At 36.6% G+C, this 27,783-nt stretch overlaps 2 protein-coding genes across 2 annotated transcripts in view; one reads left to right on the top strand and one right to left on the bottom strand.

The window, feature by feature from the left end:
* PCDH11X (protocadherin 11 X-linked) overlaps positions 1–27,783 on the bottom strand; it is a 1,221,358-nt gene that overhangs the window by 924,562 nt on the left and 269,013 nt on the right. The window lies entirely within an intron of this gene.
* The window catches only part of POF1B (POF1B actin binding protein), an 81,523-nt gene that overhangs the window by 30,564 nt on the left and 23,176 nt on the right, over positions 1–27,783 (top strand). Inside the window, exons 4-7 of the mRNA XM_049766919.1 lie at positions 5,453–5,554; positions 14,330–14,512; positions 25,037–25,167; positions 26,301–26,328. Coding sequence (XP_049622876.1) covers positions 5,453–5,554; positions 14,330–14,512; positions 25,037–25,167; positions 26,301–26,328 — 444 coding nt within the window. The remainder of the gene's footprint in view (positions 1–5,452; positions 5,555–14,329; positions 14,513–25,036; positions 25,168–26,300; positions 26,329–27,783) is intronic.

Here is a 27,783-nt window from a genome sequence, read left to right as displayed (position 1 = left end):
TCTCATGTTTCATGGCATAGAGTTTCTCAAAGTAGTCTCTGATTACCCTTTGAATCTCTGAAATATCTGTAGTGATCTCCCCCTTTTTCATTTCTAATTCGGGTTATCAAGTTTCTCTCTCTCTTTGTTCATGAGTTTTGCCAATGGTTTATCAATCTCAGTTATTTTTTCAAAGAACCAACTTCTGCTTTCATTGATCTTTTGGATTTTTTTTCGGGAGGGGAGTTTACACTTCATTGATTTCTTCTCTAAGCTTTGTCATTTCCTTCTGTCACCCTATTTTTGGTTTCTTTTGTTGATCATTTTCTAATTTTATAAGCTGCATTATTAAGCTATTTGGGTATGTCCCTTTTTCCTTCCTGATGTCTGCTTGCAAAGCTATAAATTTTCCTCTCAGTACTGCTTTTGCTGTGGCCCATAGATTCTGATAATTTGTGTCTTCATTGTCATTTGTTTCCAGTAAAGTTTTGATTTCCTCTTTGATTTCATCTCTGACCCCCCCCCCCACTGGTTGTTCAGTAGCAGGCTGTTTTATTTCCAGGTGTTAAAGTTTTTTTGTGTCCCTTTATAGTTCACATCTAATTTCAGAGCCTTGTAGTCAGCAAAGATAGCCTGCAAAATATCTATCCTCTTGATTTTATGGAGGTATATTTTATGTGCCAGCATGTGGTCTATCCTGGAGAATGATCCATGTACATTGGAGAAGAATGTGTATCCAGGTTTCTGGGGATGGAGTGTCCTATATATATCTACTAGTCCTCTTTCTTCCATTTCTCTTTTCAGGGTTAGTATATTTTTGTTGGGTTTCAGTCTGCTTGACCGATCAAGTGTTGATAGGGCTGTGTTGAGGTCTCCCACAATTATTGTTTTATTATTGATATCCTCTTTCAAATTTTTAAGTTTGTCAATAATTTTATTAGATATTTTGCTGGTCCTTCATTGGGTGCATATATGATTAGTAGTCAATTTCCTCCTGTTGCACATATCCCTTTATTAGTATGAAGTGTCGATCTTTGTCCCTTATAACTTTTCTGATTCTAATCTTTTGTCTTCTGATATTAACATGGCCACCCCAGCTTTTCTAAGGCTGTTGTTTGCTTGGATAATTTTCCTCTAGCCTGTGATTTTCAATCTATGTTTGTTCTGACTATTCAGGTGTATTTCTTGTAGGCAGCAGAACATTGGATTCATCTTTTTGATCAATTTAGCCACTCTTTGTCTCTTAAATGGTGCATTTAGTCCATTGACATTAAATGCGATGGTTTTTTTATGGGATTTAATGCCATCTTTGTGTATAAGTTTGGTGTGTCTGTTGGTCTGTCTTGTCTTAAATTAGACCTTTCATGTTTTCCTTTAAGGCTGCTTTTGCATCTGTAAAGTTTCTGAGCTGTTGCTTATCCATGAAGCTATGTATCCTTCCTTCAAACCTGAATATGAGTCCAGGCTGGGAGCAATATTCTAGGTGGAACATCCATTTCATTTAGTCTTGTCACAATATCCCACCGCTGACTTCTGGCCTTGAGAGTTTCTTGTGACATGTCTGCTATAAGTCTTAGGGATGCTCCTTTGAATGTAATTTCCCTTTTTGATCTTGCTGCTTTCAGTATTCTATCTCTATCTGTAAGATTTTTCATTGTGACAAGAATGTATCTTGGGTGTTTTTCTTCTAATCTCTTTTAGCTGGTACTCTTCAGGCATGAAGAATATGATTGCATGCAGTCTTTAGCTCTGGGAGTTTTATTCAGTCTTTTTGACCTTTCTGCTTGGGTGCCTCTAGGAGACAGTTTTTGGTGGGCCTTTATTGACTTTTCTGCTGGAGCACCTCTGGTAGCCAGTTTTTATTCAGAGTTTCTTGGCCTTTCTGCTTGAGGGCTCCAGGAGACAGCCTTCGCTGGGCCATCCTTTGCCCCTCAGTCTACCATTATAACTGCTCCATTTAAAGCTTATAGTTTGGGTCTATTGATTCCACTGTTGTTGACTTTGGCTTGGATATTTAGTTCTTTCCTTTTTTTCTCCAACTGAGACCACTGGGGCCCTGGCTTCTATCCTTTCATATTTGTGCTTTTCCTCCTCCTTTGAATTTCATTGCTTCTCTTCACTGTACTTTTGAGCCTAGAGTGTTCAAGACTACTTCCATTCTAACCATTGCATTTCTTCCTGCAGTTATTCTAAATACCACATGTAAGTGATATCATTCTGTATTTATCCTTCTTTTATTCCTTTTTTTTGTTTTTGGGCCACACCCACTGATGCTCAGGAGTTACTCCTGGCTATGCACTCAGAAATCGCTCCTGGCTTGGTGGACCATATGGGACATGGGATCAAACCCAGGTCATTTCTGGGTCAACTGCTGTGCATTGCTCTGGCCCCATATCCTTCTTTTGGTTTACTTCATTTATTTTTTGTTTTTTTGGGCCACACCCGTTTGATGCTCAGGGATTACTCCTGGCTAAGCTCTCAGAAATTGCCCCTGGCTTGGGGGGACCATATGGGACGCCGGAGGATCGAACCACAGTCCATCCTTGGTTAGTACTTGCAAGGCAGACACCTTACCTCTAGCACCACCTTGCCGGCCCCAAGGTTTACTTCATTTAATGTAAAATAACATCATCCAGTTCCAGCCATGTTGCTACAAATTGCTGATTGCATTATTCCTTTCGACTATGTAGTATTCAATTTTATGTGTGTACCATATCTTTATGATCTATTCGTTTGTTGTTGGACATCTAGGTTAATTTCAAGTCTTAGCTATTGTACTGAGTGCTGCAATGAATATCCCCAGGACAGAAAAAAATTTGTCTAAAGGATATATGCATACTGCTAGTAATGTATATATATTTTTGGTTTTTGGGTCACATTCGGGGGTTCTTGGGGGTTACTCCTTGCTTTTCACTCAAAAATCGCCCCTAGTAGGCTTGAGGGACCATATGGGATGTGGGGATTTGAACCACCATCTGTCCTGGGTTGGCAGGATGGACGGCAAACGTCCAACAACTGTGCTATTTCTCTGGCCCCCTACTCATGGTTATTTTAATAGGATTTACATTGAGCCTTTATAGTGTTTTGGGAAGAATTATTATTTTGACAATCATAATTAGTTCAGTCAATGGGCAGTGGATCTGTTTTTATTTCTTTTTGTCTTATTTTATAGTGATCTATAGTTTTATTTTATAAATCACCTGAATATTCTTACATTCTCTAATAAAACTTCCTAAAGTAGGGTTTGTTTATTGCACACAACTCTTTAACATATTTTAAATTCCAATAAATTATTCCTTGTTACTTTGTAACATTTTTAATACTTTTAAAAATTAATCACAGTGAGATACACAGTTACAAATTTGTTCATGATTGAATTTCAGTTATACAATATCCAACATCCAACTCTTTATCAGTGCATATTTCCCACTACCAATGTCTGCAGTTTTCTTTTAACTCTCCCTCTTGCCTTCCTCCCTGTCTGCCTCTTTTCTCTCTTTCTTGCTCTCTCATTCTTCCTTTTTTCATTTAGACACTGGTTTGCAGTACTGTTACTGAAAGAGTACCATGCATTATCACTTTACCTCCTTTTAGCACCTGGTTCTTGATCAGAGTAATAATTTGCAACTATCATTTTTATAGGGGTCCCTTCTTGCCCTAACTGCACTCCCCTCATTGTGGTAAGCTCCCTACCATGGACCAGTCCTCCTGGCCCTGGTCTCTATTGTCTTTGTGTATTAGTACCAAGCTATTTCATTATATCCCACAAACAAGTGCAATCATTCTGTATTCCTATCTCTTTGACTCATTTCTTTCTGGTCTTATTAATGTTTGTGTTTACTATCATCTTGGATAGATGTTACCATTTTTTAAAGATCCATATTGTAATTATTCAGGCTTTTCTAGACATTTTACATATTAATCTTTCTTTTTATTTACATTCCTTTAAAATATTAACATTCTCTTCTTTATTAAAATAGATTTCTGACAGTACTTTGACTAATGTTATCAATATTTAAAATTCATTACATTAATCTAAGTGATTCATGATTTAGCATTTAGCCAATTATTATTTCCATAATAAGCTTATAAGCATGTGTACATGATTGTAAATAACTGCCAAGAGACATGATACTTTATTTGCTTATTTTCAAAATCATGCAAGCACAAAACTACTTTTAAGAAAATCAATTATGTATATTTTAGGTGTATTTCATAGTCTTGTCAAATTTTATCAATGTTAAGCTTTTTAATGTGTCTATTCCAGGAATATTTCATTAAATTACCTTTTATTTAAGTTTGAATAACAATAGTAAACAGCTTTTAATTAAAGAGTTTTTGACTTATCCACAACAATCAATTTAGTTTAGTTATTCTTAAAAATTTTATAATACAAAATACAAAATTTCTAGCATTTTTATTAATTTTGAAATTGTCTAAAAGCAATAGTAGGAAAAAACTTGACAAATCTCCATTTTGGCAACTCCATTTTTTCTATGTTATAAATATAAATCCATAAAATTTTGAGTCATAATAAATAATTCTGACTTCTATATAAATAAATTTTATATGGCCCAAGATTAAAGGATTATATTATATATTACATTATAATATTTACTTTACACTTCTACTTTGATTCTTATTAACTTGTACCTTGTTTCTCTCACATGTACTAAGCACTTGGAAAACTACATAAACTTAGTTGCTTATACTTTGATAATGTAGACATTTATTTTTATTCTGTTTTAATACTCAATAATTATTTTTTTACCTAGTTAATTAGTTTTGGTTATAATCACAATCAACTCTATACTTTAAGAACATCCAAATTGAGTTCCAAAAAACAAAATCTTGGCTACAGCAGTACTTGCATTAATGGTGTAGAGGTGCTAAACTGTGTTTATTTTGCATATGTTGGTAACAATTTGCATTAAATCTGTCAATAAATCCTGTTTGAGTGATTTGATCTCTCGCATGCCTGTCTACTTTAAAGAAAAATCATACTTTTATTCTAAAGAATATACAAAATTAACCTCTTTCATTTTCTTTTTTTTTTTTTTTTGGTTTTTGGGCCACACCCTGTGACGCTCAGGGGTTACTCCTGGCTATGCGCTCAGAAGTTGCTCCTGGCTTCTTGGGGGGACCATATGGGATGCCGGGGGATCGAACCGCGGTCCGTCCTAGGCTAGCGCAGGCAAGGCAGGCACCTTACCTCCAGCGCCACCGCCCGGCCCCCTCTTTCATTTTCATAAAGAGCAAATTACACTGTTTTAGAAAATAGATTGTATCATTATTTCTTTATATTTTTCTGTACCTCACTGGACATGATCCTACTTTGATAATCTTCATCATAATTTAATAAAATTGATTATAGAACTTATTAGTATCTTAGATTATTACAGGATAGATTTTGGTTAATCTAATGTACTTATGAAAAGACACCTTTAAAAGAAAAACATTGATGTCGTTATAGGAGCGACTGTCACCATTACTAAGAGGAAGACATTTCATGCCAGGAAATAATGTTATTTATGAAAAAATAATTAGAAAAGTGGAGAAATTAAATGTGGATCAGGTAAGTAATTTTTTGTTTCTTTTGGGGGGCCACAACCGGTGACAATCAGGGGTTACTCTTGCCTATGTGTTCAGAAATTGCTCCTTGCTTGGGGAACCATATGGAACACCAGGGGATTGAAACATGGTCCATCCTAGGCTTGCATCGGCAAGGCAGATGACTTACCGCTCAGTGCCACTGCTCCGGGCTCAAATAAGTAAAATTTTTAATGATTATTTTATAATAAAACACTTTTGAATTATAAATTTATGTAAATATTTAATGGAGATAAAATACCATTTAATTGTAAAATTCTAGCTAAGGCAACTGCATATCATAAATATCTCTTTAAATATACAGTCCATTTAATTCTTTCATATTAATTTCATCATTAAAGTTTTGTCCTATCTTAGTATATTGTAAACTGAAATAGGTATATGTAACGTGACATAGAAAATTAATGGTATTGGGCTAGAGAGATATTACACTAAATAGGGCACTTACATAGGGACTTACATAGGGCACTTCATAGGGTCATACATAGTGGACAGAGGTTTGCTTGATCTCAAGAATCTCATAAAGAACCTCAACACATTCCACGAAAGAGTCAGGAGTAAGCCAAGAGAAAAGACTGGTGTGACCCCAGAATAAAAAAATGTCCAAAAAACTCAATGATATAATGGTAAAATATATAATCAAAATTTAATGTAGACATATCAATTACTGTGAGTCTTTAACAGATATCACAATAATAATGATTTAAAACCTTGTTAGTTTTCTTAATTAATTTAACATCACATAATTTAAATTAAAAATATAGTAATATGCAAAGTAAGATAATTTATGAGTTTATACAATTTCTAAACCTAGAAATCCCAACATTCAAGTTATTTTTTTTTAAATTTCATTGTTTTATTGACAGTTCATGTGAGGGAGATGACTTAAAGGACTAGAGCACATGAAAAGTATGAGCAAGATTTGGTTTTGATTCCTGAATCTTCATGATCCTATAAAACACTGTTGTAAACAATCCCTGAAGACCAACTCTGGAATGTTCCTTAGCACTGCCAGATGTGGGCCTAAACTAAACAAACAAAAATGAAAAGAAACAAGTATAATTTTTTTTACAAGTATAATTTTTATTTTTTATATCTTCTTTTTTATTTTTTATTTTGACCAAAGTGTATAACAAATATTTTACAATAATTTTAGATACATAGTGATATTTATTCATGGGCATTCCCATCACCAATTCTGTACTCCCTCCACCCCTGTTCCCAGCATGCATCCCATATCCCCCTTCTCTATCCCCCGGGTTGCTAGTATAAGTGTTCCCCTCTGTGTCTAGCATGATGTAGATTGGGTATTTATTCTGTTGTAGTTGGCTTTAGATTTGGTGCTTAAATATGATCATTTTTTTAATTTCTACTTAATGTTCATACCACTTTGGTCTTGGTACCCTCCATTATTTCCCCCTCAAATTGTGAGGTAGAACAAGATGGTTCAAATTATGTAGTTCTGTTTGAAAGAAATAAAATAATATGGGGCAAAAATCAAACAACCAAAAAACGGGAGGAGTCCTTCTAGAGGCTATAAATATCAATTTAAGAGAAGAAAGGGAAAAAGAAAGAAAAACATAACAATACTAAAAAATTCTTAAAAATCAAACCAAAAACTCAAAAAGCACCACAGCAATAAAGACAACAACCACACAATAACTATGGTCCTGAATAAAAAAAAGCACAGAAAAAGAAAACCCACGAAGAAAACCAAAAAAACAATAACAACATCACAACCAAAAATATTAATTTGTGCTCTTTTTTCTTGCATAGACACAATAAATTTGGGGAAGTTAGAAAGGAAATTCCCTTTGCCTAAGAGATACAGGGTTTTTCTGCCCTTGAGGTATACTGTCATGGGGATAACTACAGGCTCCATACATACAGGCTCTTTTACTCTTCCCTAGGTCATTTTGTAGTGTCTGGAAACTCACTGCTCCATAGTGGAAGATAAAATCATGCCTCTGTAGCTAGATAGCTTGGTATTTTCACAGGTCAAAGAATGGAGCCAAGGATGGAATCTCTCTTTATGGTTCTAGGAGTTCTGTTCCATCACTGTTTTTATTAATTAGTCATCTGTAGTTGGTGGTCTTGGTTTTTGCCTCGATCCTAGTATGAAGTATAGGATGAGTATTTCCTTATTTTCCAGAAAATCTGCTCGGTTGCAGTTGTCTCAGTCAGACCTCTGGAGTTAGAAATCTTAGTTGTTATGCAGATCATAGGCCAATGCCTAGACTAGGGTCTTTTTTTTTATTGATCCCAGGATAAGTTTTGCCCAGTCATGGTTATCACAGTCAGTCTTCTATAGATATCAAAGTTGGCTTTTGTACCAATCAAAGGATGACATGTCTTCTGATTTCATCTTATTATTAGGAGGTGAGGTAAGACAACCTGTGCTTGGCTCTTGTTGTTGCCATTTCCTCATTGTGATGATGTCATATAAAAACTGGCACAATTTGGTGTCATAGAAGTATTAAGAGTGTTTCAGAGGGAGTTTGATTCCTGGAGCTGTTGCGGAAAACTGTGTCAGTTCCATGCCTGAGATCTAGGGTTCAGGGTTGGACGATCACTGTCTAATCACATGGAGTTTAAATGGGGACCACATGATATATATTCAAGGTGAGAGGTGCCCCTGTATTGTAAAGTATATGAGTCCTTATCCCTAGTAGATAAAAGCTTGTTTCTATACATAAAATTTCCCCTTTTTTAGTATGCTTTTGCAAGAAAAAGTGGTGGTACAGTATATTATATTGCTGGTGCATTTGACGGTGAGAATGTCAGGCTCCATCATATCTGTGCCCTGGTGTTGACCTGAGTTATTATCCCAAGCAAAACTTTTCTTGTAGGTTTTTGTATCAAGCAGAACCAAAACAGGTAAAGTTAAGGAAAAAAACAGAAACAAGACTATATATACTCACATATACATAAAAAATAAAGATATTAAGGGAACAAAGTGATGCAGGAGACTACCTTAAATCTGGGGATAAACAGGTTAAGAGGTAGTATTATATAGGTCTTAAACTTATAAAGAAAATATAGGCTTCCTCATTGTCTTTTTAGATTATTTTTTTAAATAATTTTTATTTTAACCAAAGTGGATTACAAATCTTTCACAGTAATATTTTAGTTACATAGTGACATTGAATCGGGGCAATCCCACCACCAATGTTGTCCTCCCTCCACCCCTATTCCCAGCATGCAACCCATATCACCCCTCCTTAGCCCCCCAGGTTGCTAGTATAAGTGGACACTTCTGTGTCTAGCTTGTTGTAGATTGGATATCAATTGTGTTGTAGTTGGCTTTGGATTTGGTGTTTAAGTCTGATCGGTTTATATTTCTACTTAATGTTCATACGGTTGTCTGGTCTTAGTACCCTCCTTTATTTCTCCCTCAATTTGTGAGGCAGAACAAGATGGTTCAAATTATGTGGCTCTGTTTGAAGGAAAGAAAAAAAATAAAATAAAATGGGGCAAAAATCAAACAAGCAAAAAATGGGAGGAGTCCTTCTAGAGGCTATAAATATCAATTTAAGAGAAGAAAGGGAAAAGGAAGAAAAACATAACAACAATAGTTAAAAATTTTAAAAAATCAAACAAAAAACTCAAAAAGCATTAAAGACAACAACCACACAATAACCACGGTCCTGAAATAAAATCAAAACAAAGCACAAAAAAAGAAAACCCACAGGGAAAAAAACAACAAACAAACTGTTTGGTCTTGTTGCCCTCTATTATTTCCTCTCAATTTGTGAGGCAGAACAAGATGGTTCAAGTTATGTGGTTCTGTTTGAAGGTAAGAAAAAAAGAAAAGAGGAAAAAAAGAGGGAGGGGGCAAAAATTCAAACAAACAAAAAACGGAAGGAGCCCATCTAAAGACTATAAAAATCAGTTTAAGAAAAGAAAAGGAAAAAGGAAGGAAAACAAAAATAATACAAAAAAAAATCAGACCAAAAAAAAAAAAAAACCCAAAAAGCACCACAGCAATAAAGACAATAAACAAACATTAACACTTTCCCGAAATAAAGATGAATCAAAGCACAGGGGAAAAATAAGGAAAATAAAAGAAATAAACAAGCAACAACAATTACATAAATAAATTAATTTGTGATATATTTTTGCATAGGCACAGTAAAAATTGGGGAAATTAGAAAGGGAATTCCCCTGGCCTAAGAGATACAGGGTTTCTCCGCCCTTGAAGTATACTGTCATGGGTATAGCCACAAGCTCTGTACATGTTTTTTTACTCTCCCCTAGGTCATTTTGTAGTGTCTGGAAACTCTCCGCTCCATAGTGGATGATAAAACCAGGCCTCTGTAGCTAGTTATCTTAGTATTTACACATGTCATAGGATGAAGTCTAGGATGGAGTCTTTCTTTACAGTTCCAGAAGTTCTTTTTCATCACTGTTTTTTTAATCAGTCTTCTGTAGTTGGTGGTCTTGGTTTTTGCCCGAATCCTAGGATGAAGCCTAGGATAGAGTCTTTGATTATATTTCCAGAAGTTTGACATTTTCTTGTGTGTGTGTGGTGGAATCCAGAGCATATTTTCATCACACACCCTGGTCTTGTTAAGAATGAGAAACGATCTGCAGCAGAAAGGGCTCTGATAAAGTTCTTGTACTAGGGAACCTTCTGGAACTGAGTCTGGTATCAAACAACAGTCCACATTTGGGGGATGAGAAGGAGGGCCACAGAGTATGAGTCAGCAGGGGTGTTAGCTGTAGATTCTTGCCAGGGGACGAGATGTGGGGCTGAGTGGGCGTCCATTTGCTTGGGAGCTGGATGATGGCTTATTGAGGCAGGAGGTCGGTCTTGATAACTAATGGGTTAAGAACTGAGGGTAAAAGCGTTAATAAGGTGAGATATCAGATTGGAAATGTGGTGTGAATGGATAGTAGGATTTCTGAATGGGGGAGGAGAGGTAGTATACAGGAGGGCAGGAGGTGCTATATACACTTTAGGCATGAATTGTTTACAATTTAGGTTTGGCTCTCATAGAGGAGTCCTCTCTCTATGTGCAAAAAAACATACAATAGTGATCTGTTGTTAGAGGTCTGACCCTAATAGGATGGGTCTGAGCTCTTAAGAACTGGGTGAATAAAGATAAATAATTAGCTTAGGTATAGTGTAGAATTAATTAATTAACGATGGGGCTGGATGGCGGTGGATGGAGGCCTTTGTGCTTAGGCCCCAGCCACGTGGCTTCATCCCCCATCCAGCTGGCAAGTTCCAGGCCCAGGTAGTCGGCGTAATCAAGACTCACTTACACGCAGGCTTTAGGAAGAATCATCTTTATTTATGCCCTAGCCACCACAGGTGTGTGGCCTATGTCAACCTTTTAAGCATTCAGCTATATTTTGCTAGCCCTGCATCTTATCTCCTGTTAGCCATCTTCCCTTTGGGCTCCATGCGGCCCAAAGATCCAAAAGCCAGGAAACCAAGCCGGGCCAAAAGAGAAACGGCGGGGCCGAATCCCTTTCGTCCCAGGCTTATCTAACTTTTTCCCGACCCCTCCCAGGAATGGGAGGTCTTGCAGGTAGGGTCACACCTATTATCCGGTTAAGACCCCTCCCAGAAATGGGTGGGTCTTAGGGTACACCACATTTCCCCCTTTTTTAAATATTTTCATGCGCCAACGTAATAAAGTGAAAATTAATATACCAGCCCTTTTCAAAAACATATCATTTGCAAAATATACTTTACACCTGTAACCTAAAATTCTATTAATGCTTTTTTACCAAGCACTATTTCGGAACTTTCATGTTCCTATATTTTTAAACTATATTGGGGGAACTTCACTGTTCCTATATTTTTCCTATACACAAGTACTTCAGCATACATGCATAACATACATTTTAAAAACAGGCTAAGTACATTAAAATACACAGTAAAACATTTTGCAATTGAAAATATTAACTCTGAAAGACAACAAAACACATTTAAATTATAAAGAAAATGACTTAAGACAAAGATGCAGGTGGTTAGAAATTAGATGTTTAAATGAGCTAAACTGAATGACTTCCCTTTTATTTTTATTTTTTAAGTACTAAGTAAAACTTATCCCATCACCAACTATGAGTAAAATATTACTACCCACTAATTTTCTACACCTAAAACCATAGTTCAGATGATTAATTTGTCCCACGTTGATCTCACCACGTGGCTTCTTTAAACTTTTAAAGTTCAGATGTTTTGTTCCACGCTGATCTTACCACGTGGCTTTCTTCCGTAGTTCCAGGCTCCGCTGCCGGTTTGTGATCTGGAGCGAGGATTTCAGGTTTTTCGCTTTTCCGGGCAAAGCTGAGCCCAGCCAAGCCGATCCCAGCCGAGATCCCAGCCGAGCCGAGCTGCTTGGAGCTTGCCGCTTGGAGCTTCTTGCCGCAGGGGCTTCACCGCTGCCTTTTTTCCCCTCTGGGAGCACTTTGGATGTTCAGAGTTCCAAGTGATTTAAACTAAAAGTTCAGTTCGAAATTTCCAAAGTCGAAATCCAAATTTAAGCCAAAGGTCATTTTCAGAAAATCAGTCCATTTTCAATAGTCTTTTTTCTCCTCCTTTTCCAATTTAGACTTTTAATAAGTCTTTGAAGAGGCCCAGGTTTTTGTTTCTTGTAACAAAGTTTTAGTTCTGGGCCTGAGCCTGGGCTGGAGGTGATGCAAGCTTCCACCTCTTTTGTTTTAATTGCCCTTGTTTCCCTAGAAGGGGTCACGGCCATGTTTGAACATGGCTGCACGTGGCCCAGTGTTTTGGGCTCAGTGCACCCGAAAAGAGCCAAAATGAAACAGAAGAGCAGAAATCTCACCATTTTCGCTGTTTTGTTGGGTTCAGGATTCAGGTCAAAGTTCGGAGCGCCATTTGTAGCATGAAATAATTAACGATGAGGCTGGATGGTGGAGGATACCATCCAGCCCACATGGCTCTGCAACCTCCATGCAGCCGGCGAGTTCCAGGCCCAGGTGAAATCACTCACACTTTTGTCTTTTGCCGTTTCTCTTTTGGCCCGGCTTGGTTTCCTGGTTTTTGGATCTTTGGGCCGCATGGAGCCCAAAGGGAAGATGGCTAACAGGAGATAAGATGCAGGGCTAGCATAATATAGCTGAATGCTTAAAAGGTTGACATAGGCCACACACCTGTGGTGGTTAGGGCATGAATAAAGATGATTCTTCCTGAAGCCTGCGTGTGAGTGATTTCACCTGGGCCTGGAACTCGCCGGCTGCATGGAGGTTGCAGAGCCATGTGGGCTGGATGGTATCCTCCACCATCCAGCCTCATCGTTAATTATTTCATGCTACAGTATAGCTTAAGAAACAGAGGCAGGAAGAGAAAAAGATAAAAGAGGAGAACAGAAAAATAGGTAAATATAGTAAAAATAAGGTTAAAAATTAATAAATCAACTAAGAGAGATTGGGTCAGTGCATTGGAGTTGGGAGATTTTCTCAGTTTCTAGACATTCTATCAGTGATGGGGTTGGGCCTTCTTAAATGAAGGTTTCAGGGTTAGATATTGACTGGAGCAGTTTAGGATACACATAGGTTTCGATGCTTGAGTACTAAACAATGTGTTAATGAGGCCTATCTAGGTAGGTGGCTACCTTATGTAGTATTTTCCACTGTATCTTATATATCGAAATTTCTTTTCTAAAGAGAAAGGTACAGTGTTGGTTTTATTTAACATCGATTGAGTTGATGAGTAGGAGGAAGAAGAGGTAGATGAAGAAAGCAGATAAATATTGCATAAATGTTACAAGTGTTTATACTTCTTGATCTATTATACCCTTAACTGATAAGTAATGTCCATCATTGTCTCTAAATACTTTCTTCCTATTTAATGCCATTAGGTCCGTTAAAATTTAGGTTTCCCAGATGTTTTTCTATATTTGTTATTTATCTTTCACTCTAAACCTGTATTTAACCTACAGCTTTAACTGTGTTAACTCAAAGTAGCATATAGAAATTATTTTCCTTATCCAACCTGCTATTCTATGCATTTTATGAGTCTATTTCATTGATATTAATAGAATTACTAATAAATTATTGCTTACTATTTTTATGTGAGGAGGAATATTATTGAAATGGTCATTTAATTTCAAATAAATAGTAATTTCAATAATTTTTGCAATATTGGTTTAGTTCTCACAATTGTTTTCACCTCCTGTTGGTCTAAAAAGACTTTCAAATCTCCTCAAATTTAACTAACAGGTTTTAGTGTAGTTCACTATTGTGAAATTAATTTCCTTCAATGCTTTGAATTTGCCATTTTTTCTCTTTTTGTTGAAGTAATATAGTTTTTATTGAAATTTATTAAGAAAGATGTTGGTAATATAAAGATAGAAGGTGTTGTTTGAGAGAGAACACTCCATAGTGGAAATAAGTGAGCAAATAATTACAGGCAATATATATATATATATAATTTATATATGTGCAAGGAGGAAAAAAGGCTAGAGAGCAAGGTAGCATTCTTTATTATTTGTTCAATAGTTTATGGATGATCTTCTATTGCTTACTTAATAAAAGTCATGGTATTCTTTTATTTTGTGCATTTTTCTTTTTTTCTGGTAACTTATTTTGTCTTTTCCTTTTTGATTACTATGTGTTTTGGTGTTTTTCATTGTAAGCTTATTTTGTATAGTACATTTTGGGTCTCTTGAATCTAGCACACAACATTTTAAAAATATATTCAGTTGGGATTTTTGTGATTAATGTTTTATCCTCAATATCCAATTTTAATATGTTTCTACTTTAGGAATGCTGTCCTCAGATTCAATGTCACCACCACATTGTCCAGCAGCCCCAGATAATCCATCTTCCACACTGCCAACAATCTTACTCTGGTCAACAAATTCAAAATATCATAGGAAATGACTCAGTTTCTACAAATACTGAAAAGGAGCTATTCCAGGGCACATCAATCCATAGAGATGATCAGGTAAGAAAAAAGTTAATTTCTGTGGGTATTATACCATACTATTTCTTATTTTTCTTACATTACACAAATGAGTAGCATTATTCTATGTCTACTACTTTCTTTTTTTTACTCAGCATTATAATCCTATGTCAATCTATGTATAAGTAAATTTCAACAATAAATATAAGGGGCAGGAGTTACAGCCAAGCATATAAAGCTTACCACAAAGAACAGTGAATACAGGTAGAGTAGAGAAGGGTCTACTATGAAAATGATAGTTTGAGCTGATCACTCTGGACAAGTAGGTGCTGAGAGGGGAGAAAGTGACATACAAGACACCTCTTTATTAACATTAGTGCAAAAAACAGTACCAATATGAAAAAGGAAAGAATGAGAGAGAGAAATAAATTGACTGCTCTAGAGACAGGCAGAAGTTGGGGAAGGAAGCAGGAGATAAATATGATATATTGGTGGCACAATAGCCCCCTAAATTGGATTCACATTCCTCTGCAAAGCACTTGGGTAATTATTCAATATACCTAATATATTGGCCCATAAAACATACTTCCTTAAAATGAAGAGAATAGAAATAGAAATAGAAATCTTATGAAATACTTTCTCAGATCACCATGCACTGAACTACAAAAAGACACAGGATAAAAATTTAACAATTGGAAATTAAATACTTCAGTACTGAGCAATCAGTGGGACAGGGATGAAATTAAATAGGATATCAAAAGATTCCTGGAAATAAATGTCAAAAAATTCTCAATGAAACAGAGTTTGTGGGACACAGAAAATGCGATATTAAGAGGAAAATGTGTAGCTTTGCAAGCACATATCAGGAAGAAAGAATGAATCTATATAAAGAAGTTAATGACACATCATATAAATTAATAATGATCAACAAAAGGAACCAAATATAAGTAGGCTGAAGGAAATAACAAAGCTTAGAGCAGATATCAATGAAGTGGAAATTCAAAAAAATTCTGAAAGATCAACATAAGGAAAAGTTGTTTCTTTAAAGTTTCAACAAGATTGATAAATCACTAGCCACACTCACAAAGATGTGGAGAAAGAGAAACTTAATAAACCAAATTGGAAATGAAAAGGGGGAAATCATTAAAGATACTACAGAGATTCAAAGGATAAACATAGACAACTTTGAGAAACTATGCCACAAATCAAGAAAACCTGGAAGAAATGAATGAATTCTTGGACTATTTTAAGAGTACTCAATTCAATCAGGATGATATAGTACATCTAAACAGAACCGTCATTATTGAGGAAATTAAAAGGATAAATAAAAATTTTTCCCAAAAATTAAACCCCAGGATCAGATGGATTCAAAACTTTTAAAAGGAACTACTACCAATATTTTTCAGGCTCTTTCAGAAAATTTAAGGAACAGAAACATTACAAAATAGTGTTTATGAACCTAACATAACCCTGATACCAAAGACAGACAAAGAAGATGCAAAAAAGAAAACTACAAACCAATATTCCTGATGAATACAGATGCAAAGATCCTCAACAAAATCCTAGTAAATAGGATCAAATGCCTCATCAAGGTCATACATCATAACCTAATATGTTTCTTTTATTTTAACTTTATTTGTTATTTATTGATTGGTTGGTTAATTGGTTTTTGGGCCACACTCAGCAGCATTCAAGAGCTACTCCTGGCTTCTGCACTCAGAAATTACCCCTGGCAGGTTGGGGGTCCATCTGGGATTCCAGGAATTGAACTAGGTCCCTCCCGGGTAAGTTGCATGCAAGACAAACACCCTACTACTGTGCTATCTCTCTGGCCCCGACTAAGTAGGTTTAATTCCAGGAATGCAAGGATGGTTAATATACAAAATTCAAATATCCTAATACACCATATCAACAAAAGAAAAACAAAAATCTTGTGATCATATCAATATATGCAGAGACAGTATTTGATAAGTCCCAATACCCATTCATGATAAAAATCATCAGCAAGAAGAGAATGGAGGAAACTTTTTTCAATATAGTCAAGGCCATCAACCACAAGCCAATGGCAAATAGTATCTCAATGGAGATAAACTAAAAGCCTCTCTAAAATCTAGTACAAGATAAGGCTGCTCCCTCTTTTCACTCCTATTTTACATAGTAATGGAAGTATGTGCATAGCAATTAGGCAAGAAAAAGATATCAATGGCATCCAGATAGAAAAGAAAGAAGTCAAGTTCTCACTGGTTGCAGATGACATGATACAATATGTAGAAAACCCTCAAGACTCTACCAAAAAACTTCTAGAAAGAATAAATTCATAAAAATGGAAAGCTAAAAAATTAACAGACAATGGCTTTCTCATACACAAATAGTGATAGTAAGAAATGGGCATTAAATACAATCCCGTGAAAGATATGTAAGCCAATATGATCAAAATTAAAATTAAAATCAAAACACAATCCCATTCACATAAGTGTCATAGAAACTCAAATACCTTGGAGTAAACTTAACTAAAGAGGTGAAGGACCTATACAAATAAAACCACAATACCCTGCTTCAAGAAATAAAAGAGGACACAAGGAAATGGAGACACATACCCTGTTCATGGATTGGAAGAATTAACATCATTAAAATTAAACATTCCCCAAAGCACTGTACAGATGTAGTGCAGTTGCTCTAAGTATACCCTTGATATTCTTCAAAGTGGATCAAACACTACTGAAATTCATTTGGAACTATAAACACCCACGAATAGCTACAGAAACCCTTAGGGAAAAAAATAAGGAAAGCGATTTTCAGGGAGGGACTTCAGAGCATAAAAACTGGCTAACCTTTGCAAAAGCTGGCTCCCTGTGTGTGACACCAGGCGGGGAAAATCCACAAAAGTACACCGGCCCAGTGGGGCTCAGCTGTGAAAGACTGTGAGTGTGACCTGTCTATGTCTGTCTACTGTCCTCTTGCGTGAAACTCTTGCGAGTGGGGCAAAAAGAGGCTCAGAGGAGCACGGCCGCTCCGCTTCGCTACGCGGCCGTGCACTCTTTCTAAGGAAAGAACTCCATTGCAACAAGAAGGAAAAATCACACTAAGAACGGCGCTATATCACAGAAGCAAACATTTCTCTCTGGACTGTCTTCTCTGTTGCATGCTCGGGCCTAAGATTTGTCCCAGTGTGAGGCTTCATCCACGGAGGACTCCCCTCCCTTAGAGGCAAGTCAGCCCATCCAGAAAGGGAGGAGCCAGAGGAGTGTGCTGCCTACATCATATAGACAATGAATACCACTACAACACGTAGAAAAACCCACAATACAAGTGTGACAATGGGGAAACAACGCAGGCCAGCATCAGACATAGAGAATGAAGATGACAATTCTGAGGACCAGATAATGACTGAACAACTAATCAACCTCTCAGATAAGGACTTTAGACTAGCAATATGGAAGGTGCTCAACAGACTCCAAGAAACCATGGATCGAGTTGAACAGAACACTAATAAGAACCAAGAAAATATGAAGACAGAAATGACAAAACTCCAAACTGAAATAACATGTCAACTAACAGGACTGAAAAACTCAGTAAACGAAGTGAATGACAAAATGGATAAGCTCTGGGACAGGGTATCAGAAGCTGAGAATAGACTTGGTGCTGTGGAAGATGAGATACATAACAATTCCATACAGCAGGAGAGATTGGACAAAAAACTTAAAGCAAATGAGCAGACAATGGAAAAATTAGTCAAAGAATGGGAACAGACGAAAATAGAAGTCTATGATAAGATCAACAGAAACAACTTAAGAATCATTGGAGTCCCAGAGACCCAGGAAGAAAATTTCCAGGAAGAATCAATGGTCAAGAACATCATTAAAGAGAAACTTCCAGAGCTAAAGAATATATGTGATCAAATCCTGCATGCCCGAAGAGTACCAACCAAAAGAGACCCCAGAAAAACCACCCCAAGACACATCCTAGTCACAATGACAAATCCCACAGATAGAGACAGAATTCTGAAAACAGCAAGATCAAAAGGGGAAATCATGTTCAAGCAAGCTTCCCTGAGATTTACAGCAGACCTGTCACCAGAAACGCTCAATGCCAGAAAGCAGTGGTGGGATATTGTGACAAGACTGAATGAAATGAATGCTTCACCCAGAATACTATACCCAGCAAAACTCACTTTCCGGTTTGATGGAAGAATACATGGTTTCACAGACAAAAAAAAGCTCAGAAACTTCACAGACACAAAACCAGTCTTAAGAGAAAAACTGAAAGACCTAATCTAAGACAAGACTACCCAAAAGACACACCAAATTTTGAAATAAAGATGGCGTTAAATCCCAGGACAATTCTTTCTCTCAACGTCAATGGACTAAATGCACCAGTTAAGAGACACAGAGTGGCTAAATGGATCAAAAAACTCAATCCAACCTTCTGCTGCCTACAAGAAACGCACCTGAATAGTCAGAACAAACATAGACTCAAAATAAAAGGCTGGAGAAAAGTTATCCAAGCAAACAACACCCATAAAAAAGCTGGAGTGGCCATACTAATATCAGATAATGCAAACTTTATACTCAGGAAGGTTGTAAGGGACAAAGACGGACATTTTATATTAATCAAGGGGTACGTAGAGCAGGAAGAATTCACTCTCCTAAACATATATGCACCGAATGAGGGGCCAGCAAAATATTTAATACAACTGTTGACAAATCTGAAAAATAATATCAACAACAACACAATAATTGTGGGGGACCTTAACACGACTTTGTCAACACTGGATAGGTCAACCAGACTGAAACCCAACAAGAATATACTAGACCTGAGGAGAGAAATGGAAGAAAGAGGCCTAGTGGATATATATAGGACACTCCATCCCCAGAAACCTGGATACACATTCTTCTCCAATGTACATGGGACATTCTCCAGGATAGACTACATGCTGGCACATAAAACATACCTCCATAAGATCAAGAGGATAGAAATTTTGCAGACTACCTTCGATGACCACAAGGCTCTGAAATTATTTGTGAACTCCAAAGGGATTCAGAAGAAACACTTTAACACCTGGAAGTTAAACAGCCTCATGCTCAATAACCAGTGGGTCCGAGATGAAATCAAGGAGTAAATAAAAAGTTTCCTGGAAACAAATGACAATAAAGACACAAACTCTCAGAACTTATGGGACACAGCAAAAGCAGTACTGAGAGGAAAATTTATAGCTTTGCAAGCACACATCAGGAAGGAAGAAGGAGCTTACCTGAGTAGCTTAATGACACAGCTAATAGAACTAGAAAATGCTCAACAAAAGGACCCAAGAATAGAAAGACAGAAGGAAATAACAAAGCTGAGAGCAGAAATCAACGAAGTGGAAACTCAAAAAACAATCCGAAAGATCAACGAAAGCAGAAGTTGGTTCTTTGAAAAAATAAACAAGATTGATAGACCACTGGCAAACCTAACAAAGAAAGAGAGAGAGAGAAACTTGATAACTCGTATCAGGAATGAAAAAGGAGAGATCACTACTGATATGACAGAGATTCAAAGGGTAATCAGAAACTACTTTGAAAAACTCTACGCCACTAAAAATGAGAACCTGGAAGAAATGGATAAATTCTTGGACTCTTATAATCTTCCACGGTTGAAGGAAGAGGATGTAGCATATCTAAACACCCCCATCACCATTGATGAAATTAAAACAGTAATCAAATGTCTGCCGAAAAACAAAAGCCCAGGTCCAGATGGATTCACTAATGAATTCTATCAAACTTTCCAAGAGGAACTACTGCCAATCTTGGCAAGACTCTTTCATGAAATTGAACAAACAGAAACACTTCCAAATAGCTTTTATGAAGCCAACATCACCTTGATACCTAAACCAGACAGAGACGCTACCAAAAAAGAAAATTACAGACCAATATCACTGATGAATGCAGATGCAAAGATCCTCAACAAAATCCTGGCAAATAGGGTTCAATGCCTCATTAAGAAGATCATCCACTACGATCAAGTAGGTTTCATCCCAGGAATGCAAGGCTGGTTTAACATCCGTAAATCTATCAACATAATACACAACATCAATAACAAGAAAAATAAAAACCACATGATCATATCAATAGATGCAGAGAAAGCATTTGATAAGGTCCAACACCCATTCTTGATCAAAACTCTCAGCAAGATGGGAATGGAGGGAACCTTTCTCAATATAGTGAAGGCCATCTACCACAAGCCAGTGGCAAATATTATCCTCAATCGAGAAAAACTGAAAGCCTTCCCTCTAAATTCTGGCACAAGACAAGGCTGTCCTCTCTCACCACTCCTATTCAACATAGCACTGGAAGTACTTGCTATAGCGATTAGGAAAGAAAAGGATATCAAGGGAATCCAGATAGGAAAGGAAGAAGTCAAGCTCTCACTGTTTGCAGATGACATGATACTCTACTTAGAAAACCCTAAAGACTCTATCAAAAAGCTTCTAGAAACAATAGACTCATATAGCAAGGTGGCAGGCTACAAAATTAACACACAAAAATCAATGGCCTTTCTATATACCAATAGTAATAAGGATGAAATGGACATTAAGAAAACAACCCCATTCACAATAGTACCACACAAACTCAAATATCTTGGAATCAACTTGACTAAATATGTGAAGGACCTATACAAAGAAAACTATAAAACTCTGCTCCAAGAAATAAGAGAGGACACACGGAAATGGAAACGCATACCCTGCTCATGGATTGGCAGGATTAACATCATCAAAATGGCAATACTCCCCAAGGCATTATACAGATTTAAAGCCATCCCTCTAAAGATACCCATGACATTCTTCAAAGAAGTGGATCAGACACTTTTGAAATTCATTTGGAACAATAAACACCCTCGAATAGCTAAAGCAATCATTGGGAAAAAGAATATGGGAGGAATTACTTTTCCCAACTTTAAACTGTACTACAAAGCAACAATTATCAAAACAGCATGGTATTGCAATAAGGATAGGTCCTCAGATCAGTGGAATAGGCTTGAATACTCAGAAAATGTTCCCCAGAGATACAACCATCTAATTTTTGATAAAGGAGCAGGAAATCCTAAATGGAGCAGGGAAAGCCTCTTCAACAAGTGGTGTTGGCACAATTGGATAGCCACTTGCAAAAACTTAAACTTAGACCCCCAGCTAACATCATGTACAAAGGTAAAATCCAAATGGATTAAAGACCTCGATATCAGCCCCAAAACCATAAGATATATAGAACAGCACATAGGCAAAACACTCCAGGACATTACAGGCATCTTCAAGGAGGAAACTGCACTCTCCAAGCAAGTGAAAACAGAGATTAACAGATGGGAATATATTAAGTTGAGAAGCTTCTGCACCTCAAAGGAAATAGTGCCCAGGATACAAGAGCCACCCACTGAGTGGGAGAAACTATTCACCCAATACCCATCAGATAAGGGGCTAATCTCCAAAATATACAAGGCACTGACAGAACTTTACAAGAAAAAAACATCTAACCCCATCAAAAAATGGGGAGAAGAAATGAACATACACTTTGACAAAGAAGAAATACGCATGGCCAAAAGACACATGATAAAATGTTCCACATCACTAATCATCAGGGAGATGCAAATCAAAACAACGATGAGATACCACCTCACACCACAGAGAATGGCACACATCACAAAGAATGAGAATAAACAGTGTTGGCGGGGATGTGGAGAGAAAGGAACTCTTATCCACTGCTGGTGGGAATGCTGTCTAGTTCAACCTTTATGGAAAGCGATATGGAGATTCCTCCAAAAACTGGAAATCGAGCTCCCATACGATCCAGCTATACCACTCCTAGGAATATACCCTAGGAACACAAAAATACAATACAAAAACCCCTTCCTTACACCTATATTCATTGCAGCTCTATTTACCATAGCAAGACTCTGGAAACAACCAAGATGCCCTTCAACAGACGAATGGCTAAAGAAACTGTGGTACATATACACAATGGAATATTATGCAGCTGTCAGGAGAGATGAAGTCATGAAATTTTCCTATACATGGATGTACATGGAATCTATTATGCTGAGTGAAATAAGTCAGAGAGAGAGAGAGAAAAACGCAGAATGGTCTCACTCATCTATGGGTTTTAAGAAAAATGAAAGACACCCTTGTAATAATAATTTTCAGACACAAAAGAGAAAAGAGCTGGAAGTTCCAGCTCACCTCAGGAAGCTCACCACAAAGAGTGATGAGTTTAGTTAGAGAAATAACTACATTTTGAACTGTCCTAATATTGAGAATGTATGAGGGAAATGTAGAGCCTGTTTAGGGTACAGGCGGGGGTTGGGGGGGGAGGAGGGAGATTTGGGACTTGGGTGATGGGAATGTTGCACTGGTGATGGGTGGTGTTCCTTTTATGACTGAAACCCAAACACAATCATGTATGTAATCAAGGTGTTTAAATAAAAAAAAAATTAAAAAAAAATAAGGAAAGCAAACTTTGCCTAACTTTAAATTGTACTGCAAAGCAATAGTCATTAAAACAGTGTTATTGAAATAAGTACAAATCCTCAGAACAGTGGAATAAACTTGAATATTGAGAGAATGTTAACCAGAATAAAATTAATTAATCTTCTATAAAAGAGCAATAAATGCAAACTAGAGCAAGGAATGCCTCTTCAACTTGTGGTGTTGGGAAAACTCATCAGCCACATGCCAACTCAAGAACTCCATCTAACACCATACAAAAAGGTCAAATCCAAATGGATTAAAGGGCTTGATATCAGACCTGAAACCATGTGGTATATAGGCATATAACCTAGAGTCCCAAAAACAATGCAGATAAGGTATCTGGATTTCCATGTTCATTTGAGCACTATGTATAACAACCAGAATCAAGAAACAATCCCAAGATAGATGAAAGGGTAAAAAACAGTGGTACTTGCACACGATGAAATACAATACAGATATTAATAAGAATGAAGAATTGAAATATGTTTATACATGAATGGCTATGGAGAGTATTGTGCTGAGTGAAATGAGTCAAAGGGAGAGGTATAGATAGAATGTGCACACTCATTTATGGAGGACTAGTTCATAGAAGAAAACTTGCCACAAAAAGTGGGGAAATGAGGGGCTGGAGAGATAGCATGGAGGCAGTGTGTTTGCTTTGCATGCAGAAGGATGGTGGTACAAATCCCGGCATCCCATATGGTTCCCAGAGCCTGCCAGGAGCGATTTCTGAGCATAGAGCCAGCAGTAACCCCTGATCACTGTTGGGTGTGTCCCAAAAACCAAAAAAAAAAAGTGGGGAAATGAAATTATGGCAAAGAAGATAATTTTATGACAATGATAGTTGGAAATAATCACTCTGTATAAAACTGAGTGCTCAAATGCTGTAAAGTGATATCAGTAACAGTCTTGGAAACCAAGTGAATGAAAGGAAATACTTAGAGAGAAGAAAAAAAATGTCTATCAGAGACAGTATGGGAATAGGAGGCCAGGAATCTGGAGGGAAACTAGGGAGAATGGTTGTAGGAAATATGAATTGAGGATGAAATGGGTGTTAAAGCATGGTATAACTCAAAATCAACGAAAAACCTTGTAACTATCTTCATTCACTAAGTGTGTGGGATTCTGCATTATCTTCCCATTGTGAACTTGGCAGTGTGGTGGTTGTATGTCTCTGGAGCTGAGAGTTGCTGTGTCCTGCTTCAAACCCCGCTTCAAAAAGCTATGCATTGCAAAACGTGCTCATTTTAGCCATTAATCCAGACATCACCTCCGATTAAAAAAATCAGTTCAAATTATTTTTATATATTTTTGTTTTGCTGGTTAAAGATTTTTTAATAAAGATACTATTTACAGTTGCGTGGGGGGGGCGAAAAATGTTTTCTTCCTGGGAGGCATGACAGAAAATAATTGAGAAGCACTGATCTAATATGTCTTTGTCCTGAGTAAAAAAGGGTCTGAGCCAAGCCTGTAGTTTAGAATCCTGACACACTGAACCCTGTGGCCTTGAGTAGTGGCAGCACTCCCTGACAGTCATGCAGAACCCTGCCTCCTGGGTTTCCCTAGAATTAGCCATCTAGTAGCTTAGACACAGCTGCCTGTTTGGCCTAATGGCAGCACCCTCTGCTGCATCCTGCTCACTCCCTTTGCATTAATGTCTACATCCCAAGCTTGGCCACTGGTTCACACAGCATTCCACAATTCCTAGCCCTGCTGAGGAGAAACCAAATCAGGGCCAGACTCCTGTTTCTGGTAACACAACTTTCTTAGCTGTTCCCAGCACTGCTTTTGTTCTTTGAGGCTGCCCTGGCATCATGTGTACTTTTATTTTTTTTAATGGTCAGGGCTAGTTTATTTAAGAAGGTAAAATCTGGAGGAGCAACCACATGGAGCTCTGTCTCCAACCACTGTTCACATGTTTCCTCGCACTGCCTCTTTGAGAGGCAGCCTACAACACAAAAGTGGTGTGTGGGGTGGAGGTGGGGAAGTTGTCTGTTATTACATTCGTTAAAAGTTTAACATAAATATATCTGTGAGGTAGAAACACCATTTTTATTAATATTTTTCTACAGGTGATAATTCATGATGATGGCCCTGAAAAATTGGACCCCAAATATTTTGGAGAGTTGCTTGCTGATCTTACTCGTAAAAATACAGACCTATATCACTGCTTACTGGAACATTTACAGAAAATTGGAGGAAGGTATATTTTATAAATATATAATTGTTTTGATGTCACTATCAAAATATTATAATGTGCTAACATTTTAAAATTATTTTCTATTTAAACATCTACAGCTGTTGTAGTTCTAATGACTGGAGTACTCACATATAAATAGAATTTTTGATCTTGAACACACACACTTATGATGCATTAGAGAATTATGTTTTTAGTAGAGATATTTGCACATGTGCTCTACAAGAATAATACTCTTTAGTATGTGCTCATTTGAAGTCTCATAATTTATCTGTAGTGTTCAAACACACTTGGCTGAAGTGCAGTCAAGAGATCACATACTTTGTTGTGGTACTGAGAGTCCCAAACAGCAGAGTTTCTGGAACCACATTATATAAGGGGGAGATCAATCTTGCTGTCAAACACTTGTAAGGCTTTTGTCACTAATCTATCTCCAGGATCTCTATATCCAGTATTTTGAGGGACACTTTGGCATCTCATATGCCCCCCAGTCCAAGAGCAATAATCAAATTTCATGCATGTTGTAGTATATGTTAAATGATATGCTCAACTTTTTTATTGCAAGTTATGATTAATTTAAAATACTGTAGAGAGAGTTAAGATCGACACTGAACAGAAGAAATATAGGGAATAACAGAGATTAAAACAGAGAACAAACATATTATTTACAAGATGACATTTATTGACAAGAATGGGGAACTTCTAACTGTATCCACAAGTGGATTTGCACTAATGGATGATACTAAAAACATTATATGAATATATTTGGTAGTAAAAAATAGTATTTTTTAAATTTTGTGTTTTTTATCATTCACATAGCAGTTACAATTTATTTTTATTTTTGTCAAATAGCATTTTAATATAATTTTTCCTTTGAATTATGAATTGTTGCTTTTGATATTTATCAAAACTAGATATGGGCATTGGAACATTGAATAAAACTCAATATCAAAAAAATTTTAACTCTGTATCTCTTGATGATTTAATAAAAAGGAAGTGATGAAATCTTGATAACAAAACAACTAATCCCCCCAAATGCCTAAGATAAAATAGAGTACTCACATTTGTATACAATATAAACATTTGTATGCCAACATGAACATTTTTAAGGCTTACTATCTTCTTTTTTATTTATGCAGTAAACAGGACTTTGAATTGACAGATGAGGTAAGAGCTAAATCATTGAAAATTACATAGTTGATAACACAGGTTTATTATTATATTTAAACTTAGAAAATATTTTATTTTGATGGTTTTGGGGCCACACTGGGTGAAGCTCAGGGGTTAGTCTTGTCTATGCGCTCAGAAATCATTCCTAGCTTGAGGGACCATATGGAACAGCAGGGATCAAGCTTGGGTCCTTCTGGGTCAGCTGCGTGCAAGGCAAAATGCCCTACCACTGTGCTATCTCTCTGGCCCTAGAAAATATTACTATTAAATTTATTTATTAAAAATTAAAATTAAATTTATTAATTAAAAATAAACTTGGAATCATTACTAAATTAAAAGTAATAACTCATGGAAGAGATTATTAATATTTACAATGATATAACCATTATTATCATCTAATGACTGTATAAGTGATATTCATTTACAAAAAGTTAACAACTGTCACGTTATCATTAAAATGTTTTGCATTTTTGGTTTTTGGGCATGCCCAGTAGTGCTCAAGGATTATTGCTGTTGAACTGGGGGGCATATGAGATGCCAAAGATTGAACCCTTGTTGTTCAAGTGCAAGGCAAATGTCCTAACTCCTGTACTATCTCTCCTATACATGGCCAAAACTTCAAACAAATTATTCAAGTATTCTGTTATAGACGCACATTTTGTTAACATTAGCACTCAACAAAATATAATATCAACTAGAGAAGTAATTTGTATCACAGAAAATAAAAACACAAGGTTAAAATAAAACACTTTTGTATTATCCCTTATTTGGAGAGAGGGATATTGACTATACAAGACAGTACTTAGAACTTAGAGCTCCTGGCTTTGTGCTCCTGGGTCACTCCTGGCAATACTCAAGGGAAAAATGCAGTGCTTTGGACCAAACTTGTCAGTGACATGCTTGTCTGATTCATGAAAGACAAACATGTGTACCCTTGTTTTATCTCCCTGGAAGCTCTTTATATTAATAATAGTTGTAAATTTATTGATACACTATATTTATTATAATAGTTTATACCAAAATTTTCTTTAAGAAGTACTAGCTTCAGTTTTTCAATTAAAATTACCCTAAGCATAGGGTCAGAGTGATCTCACAAAAGGTAGTGCATTTTCCTTGCACGCAGACTAGCTGGGTTAGATACTTGGCATCCCACATAGTCCCTAGAGCCTACCAGGAATAATTTCTGAGCTCAGACCCAGGAGTAACCAGTACACTGCTGGGTGTGGCCCATAAACAAAAAATAATAATAAAACAGAAGCTTCTCAGTATTACTGTAGTAATATCACATTTCTAATATTGATAAAGTTCTATTTAAATCCTAAAATGAACCATTAATTTTGTTGATTCTCATTAAAATATCAGCTTCTGGTATTTATCAACAATTCAGTGAATCTTCTAGTTGTTGAAAGAATTGAATTTTTGTGTTTAATGATATTTAAGATGTTATAATTT

This window comes from Suncus etruscus, chromosome X, assembly GCF_024139225.1.
Source record: "Suncus etruscus isolate mSunEtr1 chromosome X, mSunEtr1.pri.cur, whole genome shotgun sequence".
NCBI classification, from domain to species: domain Eukaryota; kingdom Metazoa; phylum Chordata; class Mammalia; order Eulipotyphla; family Soricidae; genus Suncus; species Suncus etruscus.
Note: the sequence above shows the minus strand (reverse complement) of the source record. Positions and strands in the feature narration are given on the sequence as shown.